The 10,259-nt window shown below is 40.0% G+C and overlaps 1 protein-coding gene across 1 annotated transcript in view; it reads right to left on the reverse strand.

The window, feature by feature from the left end:
- UNC13C (unc-13 homolog C) overlaps positions 1 to 9,839 on the reverse strand; it is a 503,951-nt gene extending 494,112 nt beyond the window's left edge. Inside the window, exon 1 of the mRNA XM_023751588.1 lies at positions 6,863 to 9,839. Coding sequence (XP_023607356.1) covers positions 6,863 to 9,839 — 2,977 coding nt within the window. The remainder of the gene's footprint in view (positions 1 to 6,862) is intronic.
- Positions 9,840 to 10,259: the final 420 nt, after the last annotated feature.

Here is a 10,259-nt window from a genome sequence, read left to right on the forward strand (position 1 = left end):
CCTGGAGTGGAAAGGCCTGCATGAATGAAGCTAAGGAGTCTAGAAGGGAAATTGTAGCAGAAAAAGGCCAAGGCTGGGAAGGCCTGAGACCTGGTGGGTAAGGGGGGGCAGGGGCTTTTCAAGGGTGGGGGGGGGGGAAGGACACTTATGTAATACCCTTTGTAATACTTATAGCGAAAAATAAAAAAAATAAAAAGAAAAATAAAAAAAGAAAAAAGAAAAAAAAAGAATATGGTTATCTAACCACTATTCTGTATACCTGAAACTAATCCTATCTAATAATAGACAAACATGGTAATTGACCGTACCTTCGCTACGCCTCCCATTGGCTAATCAGCATGATATGCAAATTAACCGCCAACAAAGATGCCAGCTAATTTGCATACTGCAGGCAGGGCGTGACAGCGCAGCCGCCAGCACCAGCCACCATCCCGGGCTGCAGGCCGGCCCCAGAAGCCGCCCAGAAGCCGGTGATCGGGGGGAGATGGGGGTCCGCTACCCAGGCCAGACACCTCTGGTGGAGGCGTCAGGCCTGGGCAAGGGGCCAATCCCGCGATCGGAGGGTGATGGAGGTTGACGCCTCTGGCCGAGGCATCAGGCCTGGATGAGGGGCCGATCCGGTGATCGAAGGGTGATGGGGGTCGACGCCTCTGGCTGAGGTGTCAGGCCTGGGAAAAGGTGGAGCCAATGATCGGGGGGAGATGGGGGTCCCCTGCCCATGCCTGAAGCCTGGGCCAGAGGCGTCAGACCTTGGGGGGGCGGGGGGGCTTAAGCTGGCGATTGGTGTGAACTACAGAGGAAACACCTTTTCTGACCGCTCATTGGTTAAGCTCCCTGTATGCCACTGGTAATATTCTTAGTAACTTGGGTAATAAGAATCCAAAAAGGTGATCTAGGGTTTTTCACCACACTCCTGGTGAAAAATGAAGGTCTGCTGCTGGAGAGCTAAGAAATGTCATATCCTGCCCTAGCCAGTTTGGCTCAGTGGCTAATGCCTCGGCCTGCCGACCACAGGGTCTGGGTTCAATTCTGACCAAGGGCATGTACCTAGGTTGCAGGCTCTTCCCTGGCTGGGGCTCCGGTCAGGGCTCATGTAGGAGGCAACCAATCAAAGTGTTCCTCTCACTTTGATGTTTCTCTCTGTCTTTCCCTTTCTCTTCCATGTTCTCTAAAAATCAATGGCAACATATCCTCAGGTGAGGATAAAAAAAATAATAAAGAAATGTCATATCCTATGAAAGACACATCTTGAAAATGCCTAAAGAAAGTTGTCCCCCCGTGAAGGGACTGGAGTCTGTGTTGATGAAAACACCTTGGTGGCTGTGATGACTGGCAGTGGCTGCAGCAGCGGGGTGATGGGGCTGGTGCCTTCCCCAGATCAGCCCTGTTGCCTCCCACAAAGGGAGGCCAAACTGCGGCTTAGGCCCGCTCCCCAAGGGGAGCAGAGAGCAGGCCTAAGCTGTCACTAGGACATCCCCTGAGGGCTCCCAGTATGTGAGAGGGGGCAGGCTGGCTGAGGGAACCTCCCCCCCAGTGCACGAATTTCATGCACCTGGCCCCTAGTAATAATAATAATAAGACAAACCTCAAACTTGCAAAAACAGATAAAATTTGGAATATGTTGAACAATGAGGATTTATTTATAGGCAAAGTAATGCATTCAGTGGTTCCTACAGCAGACTCTCTGAGAACTTTTAAAATAGGTGATTTCTAAAATTTTCAATTTACACACATCTTTCAAAGATGGTACAAACCCCATCACTCCTGACCTGAACTCTCTGAAGGTAAGACCCAAATATACTCTACAGTTTGATAGATTTGGACCACCAAGGCCTAAACATTTAGTTAAAATATGTATTCTTCTTAATAAATTCAACCAGGTTTTTGGAGATATGTAGGTTATACCATCATAGAAAGCATAGCTAGCCTTAACATAGATGTGATTAACTGGGCCAGAGGGGGCGTGTCATGTTCTCATTTTCAATTATGTTTTACTTATTGTACTGCATTACAATATATAATCAAAAATGTTCTTTTAATTGAAAGAAATAAAACTAAAGTTATTTGAATTCTAAACATTCTCTGCCTTATATGGAACCAGATAGCCCTTTAGAGAAGAGGCTAGCATTTTTATATATTCAACAACTCTAACAAAGATTTACTCTATAACAGATACCTGGGCAGGCTCTGGCATTATAATAGCAATAGAATGAAAAGTTCACTCATTGACTTTGTAATCTAGTATAACAGCAGAGATCTACAATAATCAAAGAATCATATACCTACATGTAAATTTGCATCCATGAAAGGTGCTATGATATAAAGTACTTGGAATTGATCTAGAATTCATGAGTTCCTAACTCTCTTAAATTGGATTAAATCCATTGATCCAGTAATTCTACATTTAGGAATTTATCTTACATATATTAGTATGCTATCTCATTTTCTTAAAGATAGGTTATGGAGTTGTATTGTTTGTGAGTTTGTAAGAAATTTTAACTGTTCAATGATAGGAGACTACTCTATTAAATTATGCAATAACTATATAGTAGAAATACTTGTGTCATTAAAATATAGTAGACAATAAAATGAGATCTTTTAAATATATATTACATGAAAAACATATTTCAAAACAACATGAATACATGACAGGTTAATACCACTTATATTAAAAGGAAGAAAAGGAGTGTATAGGTATTTATACATATAGTCTGGAACAAATTATCTTTCTCTGAAGAATGGGAGGAGCTATTTTACTTTCACTTTTAATTTTTAGCATTCTGTATTATGTTTTTTATTTGTACATGTGTGATGATGGTTGTTTTATTTACAAGGGCACCTATAGTTTATTAATTATGTACAATTTTGGATACTTAATGGTCATTTAATGGGCTTCATTACATGACCATTACAGAATCAAAATGTTCAGTGACGGAATCCTAATAATTTGTAATTTACACCATCACTATGGGGACAAAAATTACTGTACTACCTAGAGTTCCTTAGATGAATCTAGCAACCAGATTGAGAACCTCTAGTCTAAATATCAACTTCAGGAAAAATTTTTACATTGAAGTTCATATCCTTATTAGGAACCAAAATAGTTCCACAAGTTTTATAACTATTCAGAAAACAAAATGTACACCATGATAAAAATATTAGTAGTTATGCCAATTGCTGATGTCATAGTCCTTTCCAGAATCTACAGAAACCCGCAAATGACATTTGAAGACAAAACAAGGTTTTTGTTCTTCTGCTAGAAACGTTTACTTCAAATACATCATCCTTCAAGCAGCTAATTGTACAGTATTACTAGGGCTCTACCAGTCTTAATTTATAACGAACCAAGGATTTGAAGTAGAAAAACTGAGAATTAACTATTTCATATAAAAACCTCAGTGCTTTTCATATTATTACTAATTTCTCATGAAAATCCTTTAGTTGAAATAAACCTCAGGGTTCATGGTACCCTCCATCTCTAATCATGTTTCCCCACCTTAGAACGTGAATAAAACAGCATTTGAAGTAAGAGCATATGGCTGCTTGAAATAACCAAAATAATTATCTATTTAATTCTAGATCCACCCATTACTAGCTGTATGACATTAAGTTACATAAGTTTGTAGCATCTCAATTTACTCATCTGCAAAATGACAATAATGGGATTAAATTCACAGTGGTGTTGTAAGAAGTAAAAGAATAAAACAGATAAACTGCTTGAAAATCCCTGGTCTATAGTAGTAATCAGTAATAAGCTTTTATCTCTAATCATACTTCTGAACTCTCAAAAAGACATAAAGTCATAGTCTTAACACTTAAGGCCACAGCTTGGATTTGCCTTTGACTTCGAAGCTTTTATCTTTTACTTAGTATCCTACGTCCCTTGATTATCTCAGTACCATCTCTGGATAAAGCATTGGTAGGCACAGGGCATATGAAAGGATGAAAAAGATAAGACATCTTTCCTCTTGATTAGAGTTAAGTAAAAAAATAAGAAATGTGCATAAATTATCATTACATTGGTAGAAAGCCATGCCATCAGAGGCAGGTATATGGGAATTCAGTGGACACAACAGTTCATTCCAGTTGATAGGTGGTGCAGGGCTGGAGGTGGGAATCAAATAGTAACCACCATGGTATGGAGTTCAGGCCAGCTACACAAAAGGTACCACTCAGCAGGTTCTGGCCAGAAGGGAAGACTATGACCTCATAGAGTTTCTGGCTACACACACTCCAAGTCTCTTTCCACACAGGCATGCTGTTCAGGGTGAAGTTTCTCAGAAACACCAGTGCCAGATATCTCTGTATATAAACATGGAGGACTTTAAAATTCCTCTGTACCAGGACCCTGCAGATAAAAGTTGAAATAAATAACTCAAATCTATGAGTTTAATTCCGTAAAGCTATGTCAGCATCCCGGCTGTTTACAGTGAGAGCTCCGTGGTCCATCTCTCCAGGTTAGTAGTGGAGAAAAGCAGCACTGCTACCAAATGGTGACTGATAGTCATGGAGAGAAAAATATGCTGACATTTATCCAAAGCCCAGCAAGCAGATGGCAGTGGGCACAAAATCTATCATGACAATTGGCACCTCATTGGGGTGCTCTGAGCAAGGAAGGGGACTGTAAAATGCCCGTTTTTGGCTGCCCTTCCATGAGGCATATTGGTGGCACAGGAGGGGACAACTGCCTGGCTGGTGTCAAGGGGAGAAGAGATGGCCTTTAAAATCTAGGCTATGGCAGCCTCCTGGGTAGTCAATCTGGTGCCTTTTGAGCATCCAGAGAGTGACTTAAAGGTGTGTATCGGACTTCCTCTAGGATAGATGATACCCAACAGATTCCATTCAAAGGTGGCTCACAGGATAACAAACAAAGCTCTGAGATAGAGGGCGTCTGCATTTTCTGTAGCCAGGCCTAGTATGTCAAGTAAATGGCACAATATTTTTACCTATTTTAGAATTCTTAAGTTGCTGGTATGTGGATAACCAGTGCATTTGTGTTTTCTAAGCATAAGTGCCAGTGGATGACTAGGGTTGATAGCTAGTTAAATGAGAAGGGTCATTACCAGCAACACTCTACTTTGCAGAGGTTTGATAATTTGACATTTTTTAAAAAGTGGATGAAGATCCATTTTTTCTGGATCATATAGTCTTGTTGTGTTTATACTATTGCCTAACATTTCAGATACCTTAACCAAGTGGCATTAACACATGTATAGATTGCATCACAATACACACACACACACACACACACACACACACACACATTGCTTAGTCTTAAGCCTTTGATTAACCCACAGAAGATAAAATACAATGCCAAACCGCTGGCCTATATCCAAAGAAACTGTCAGCTAAGTTTCAGCTAAGTTTTAGTAGTAAGAATACCTAACTTTTTAAGTCACTCTGAAATAAAATAGATATTATTCCAATAAGAACTTTATTTACACAAAATTTGACTACTTTGAATTTTCAAATAAGTTTTTAATATAGAACTCTACCCTCAAAAAAAGAAAAAAAACCCAGTCAATGCACCTAAGATCCCCTTGACTTATAGTGTTCTTTAAATAAATTACATAGAATGTGCAGTTTTATATAGACAGACTTTTAGGAAGGAGAACTCAAGTCGTTATTTCAATTGTCTTAGCACCTACAACAGTTTAACAATAAAGGTATCTGATTATTCAACAACCCACCCATATCAAACAGAAAATGGCCAGTTTTGAATAGTTTCTGATTGATCCCAACTGTGGTCAAGACAAGAAACCATAATCAGTTACTGGCTGCAGAAATTATTATATTATTTCATAATAGCAAGTAACATAAATATAAATATAAATATTACATAAATATATACCTTTATGAAATATTATGCTGAGTAAATATTTTAATTAAATATAATGCTATAATCAAGGAAAATATTATATATTATTTAATATATAATTCATTAAAATTGAGATATATAAAACTATCCCAAAGATATAAAATGATAAGCATGCAAACAAAATAAATGGTAAGGGATTAAAGTAAGTGAAGATGAATTTTGGTTGAGAAATTAAAAGTCAACATATTATTTATTTATATGCAGCTACTTTTCCCAAGAATATGATCTAAAAATTCCCCCCCCCCAAAAAAAAAAATACAATCAAGTAAAATTTTAGGTAAGGAATTCCTTTCATTTCCATAATGGGCAAGAGACTTCTGCTCTACTCTTTAGGATAAAACTTCTTGACTCTGCCACCTTACTGAGTAGTGGAGTGAACTGTGACTGCTCAGGCATGGCCTAGGGTTTTGGCCCTATTACACTCGCTCAGCTGCATCAGTGTGTAGGAAGGGAGGCTGTGGTCCTCCATGGGACTGGTTAAGGTTGGCTCTGCAGGCCCAGCTCTTCCTACTGGCAGCCCCCACAGTGTAGAGTTGATGGGCCAAGGAATGGTAAATAAGGTAGTCCCTCTTTCCTAATTATTTAAGATTACCTATACCTTTCTCCTCAACTGTAAACCCAATAGCACCAAGGAATAGACCCCAGGCTGCTCTTTTATTTAAATCATCCTTTCCTTGGTAACTGAGGCCACACAGCTGGTTAATAGGACATGGGGTTTATATATAATCCTGGCAGAGAAATATTGATCCGCAGAGTGCAGGGTTCATTTCAGGATGACCTGTTTTGAAACATTTTGATTTTAAATCATCAATCCCAACTTGTTGGGAGAGCTGTCTGAGTAAAATAAAATCCTTGCCAGAATAAACATGCACGTTCCTTGCAATAATTTTTTCTCCCCCAAATACACACAGGACATGCTCTAAAAAAGCCCCACCCAAGGTTAAAACACAATCAGCTCATAATGTATCATTTAAACATGAGTACCTCCAGCCAGGATCTTCTCTTCCAGTTCTGCCATTTGCTTCTTATAGGCTTTTAAAGCTGCTTCTTTGAAAGAGGGACGGATTCTCTTTGGCTTTGTGATTTCCACGGGCTGTTCAGGAATGTTTTGGTTTTCATCTTCTTTTATTTCCATTTCAGGTAACGTTTCATTTAAGGGTTCCAACCCTCCTTCACTAACCACATCATCTGCCTGCCCATCATATCCCTCATCCTGTGGGGTTTCATAAGGTGTTTCATAAGAAGAGTGATCATATTCCTGCATGGGCTCATCTGTTTCAGTAATACTAGTCCTGTTTTCTAGCTTAGCAAGAACTTGTTCTATCACTTCAACATAATCTGTTTCATTATCTGCCACTGGTTCACTATAGTCCTCCTCATCTTCTGCTTTGTAGTAATAAGGTTCTGTGTAAACATCAGAGTCCAGGGTGGTACTTGATTCATTTGCAGTTGATTGTGATAATGTCCGAAATCTCCCCATTAAGGAAGAGCCACTGTCCTCATACCCACTGAGGCTCTGTGTGCTTTTGTTCCACACCACCTCCAAGGCTGATTTAGCCCGCTGAAGTGTAGATCCAAATTTTGGGAAGCTGAAAGCCTTATCAGAAAGGTCAATGCTTAATCGACTATGCCAAGATTTGGGTGGGGCATCCTCTGAATCATCACTTTGCAATTCACTCTGACTTCGATACATGATGGACAACTGGCTTTGATTTTGGTACAAATCATTAGAATTGGCTTCCTGATAAGAATCATATTGGCCAACCCATTGGCCTTGTGGTTCATTATCCAACCCAGGGCATGGGGACGAGTTGTCATCTTGGGTTAAATCATAGCTCTCAGAGTCCTCCTGAAGGTCACTATGGCACTTCCCCGAGTCTTCTTGGTCTTTATTATAAACATCTAGTTGTTGATCAGAGAGACTGTTTGTGTCATAGTCAAAAGCTTCCTGAGTGGATGAATCCAAACCTAAATCAGCTCCTTGCTCTACTTGATTCCATTCCTTCCATGGCGAAAGATCCTCATGGAAAGAGAGCTGAGAATCACTGTAATGACTTTGGTCTCCAGATGCACATACCATGCCATTACTCATCCCACTATCCACAGTTTCTGTGTTCCCTTGGACACCCTGAACAGCCCCATCCAAAAGTAGGTCCTGGGGACTGTCATACAAGGTAGGCGTGCCCTCCTGTTTCCTTTGCCAAAGTTCCCGGTCTGAAGATGACAAGAGGGAGCTTCCGTTCGTTCTAGTGAAAAACTGATTTTCTGAAAAATCCTCAGAGTAAGATTGACACAATTTGGAAAAGTCTGATTCAGAACGGCTAAGCTTTGCAGTAAAAAAATCACTCTGTGAATGCCAGAGGGGTGTGGCATCTCCATAATGGGTTGTAGTTTGCTTTTCCAAGGTACCTGATTCTGGCAATTGTGAGGAAATTTTATTATAATCTGATTTATTTGAAATTTTGCTGCTACTGGCAGTTTTATTTTTGGCTCTAGCATTGTGTGATTTTGAACTTGACTTGGAAATACTTCCCTTTGTTGGAAACTCTGACTTGGAAAGCACAGCATAACTGTTTCTATTGAGGTCAGATTCCAGCTCTCCATCACTGTCATCTGGTAGCTGCCAATTATTCTTCTTGATTTGGGGCTCTGGAGTAGACAACTTTATATCCATGCTCTCATATGTCTGCGAAGATGGTATCCCTTTCTCTTTTCTTTCTCTGATGTCATGAGTAAGGATATCTGTTGAGATTCCGATACCTGTTCCTTTGAGTTTATATGATTTTTTTAAGACGGAATCCCTTTGCTTAGGAGTTTCAAAGTACACCAGTATGGGCCGCGGCTTTGCATTTGGGCAGTCCCTTTGGTGTCCTATTCTCTGAGCAAATTCAATTTTAATCGCATTTGGTGCATCTGAAAAACCCATTTTATCTACTAGAATTTGGTACACCACAAGTTCAACGTATTCAAATCTTTCTTCGGGCACATTTAAAAATCTCAGGCTTGCCTTGCTACCCATATGGCCTAAGTGCTTAATATAATCATGGATGTCTCTGGTTTCCCTCCGAGACTGGACGAACCCTGTACGTAGCTGTTCAATTTCACTTTGTACAACCTCCACACTGCTGGAGATCTCATCGATGGAATGCTTGAGGGCATTGACATGCCCTCGTAGCTCAGAAAGTTCTGTCTCAATCTGACTTATTCCCTGAAGTTCCTTAAAGATCATTTCCATGACATCATGTGTTTGACTAATACAGCCAGAGGAACTGAATCCTGGCTCCAGGGCATTTGTCTTTGGGTTTCGGGCAGTTCTGTCCAAAGATTTGCTTCTTATTCCCCAGGTTTTCTTCATGGTGCTCAACTCTGAATCTGAGGAGACACAGTCTTGACTCTTCTTCCATTTCCTCAGTTTACGTAAAGCTCCTAGTTTTAAGCTATGCAGAGTGCGTTCCCCGTCAGAGCTGCCCTCCGAAGGAGCCAGGCTGCTTGAACTCTTCCTATTGCGTTTAACCGGCATCATGAGTGTTGACTGTGGCTGGTTTTCTGCACTACTCCTTAGTTCATTGAGGGATTCTGAGTAGGAACTCTCAATGGAAGATAACTCTTGAAGCAGATCTTCATTATCACTGTTGGTTACATGAATATTTTTTTGTAGGCCATTGGCAATAGCTACTCGGTAACTGAATGTTGGTGAGAGGGAAAATTCTTTGTTAGCTTCGTCTTCTTCAGTGGATAAGTTGCGAGTGGATGAACACTTGGCAATCTTCTTTACGGTACTTTTCAAGGTATTAGAAAGTCTGGGGGTTTTGGTGTGGCCGGCAGCAGGAAAGTCTTGATCCCTTTTCTGCTCACGATTCTCTTTTTTTTTGTTTGTATTTCCCAATTTCTTTGTAAACATTCCTTTGCAAAGCTTATGTATGTAAGGTAAAATCAGGCTCTTGAAAAGATTAGCCACCATGGAGAGCAATTAGCGCAAGCTTCTCTATTCCAAAAACATAAACAAGGCGTCGGGATGAAAATCTGTAAACCCAAGGCAAGCATCACTATTCAGATGTTCTCTGCATCATTGAAAACAGCTGGAAGGGCAGCGGGCTCTGCCACAAGGTCAATGTCCTGTGAAAACCAGAACCAAAGTTCCATTTGTGAAAGACATTCTCTCTTGGAGGAGGGGTTTCATGAGTTGCTCTCATTTCCGCATGACTTCAAGTATTGTCTAAAAGAAAGCAATGAAAAAGTGAGTATCAGAAATTAATTCTAGACTTATCCCATTTCTAACATTTTTCAAAAGTATTCAAGATACATAATGTGTGAAAAATTGCAGAGGGAGCAGGGTAATATATTAATTTCAATACACCATTACTTTTAAAACAACTATAAA

The sequence above is a fragment of the Myotis lucifugus genome, unplaced genomic scaffold (genome assembly GCF_000147115.1).
Source record: "Myotis lucifugus unplaced genomic scaffold, Myoluc2.0 scaffold_23, whole genome shotgun sequence".
In the NCBI taxonomy this organism is placed as follows: domain Eukaryota; kingdom Metazoa; phylum Chordata; class Mammalia; order Chiroptera; family Vespertilionidae; genus Myotis; species Myotis lucifugus.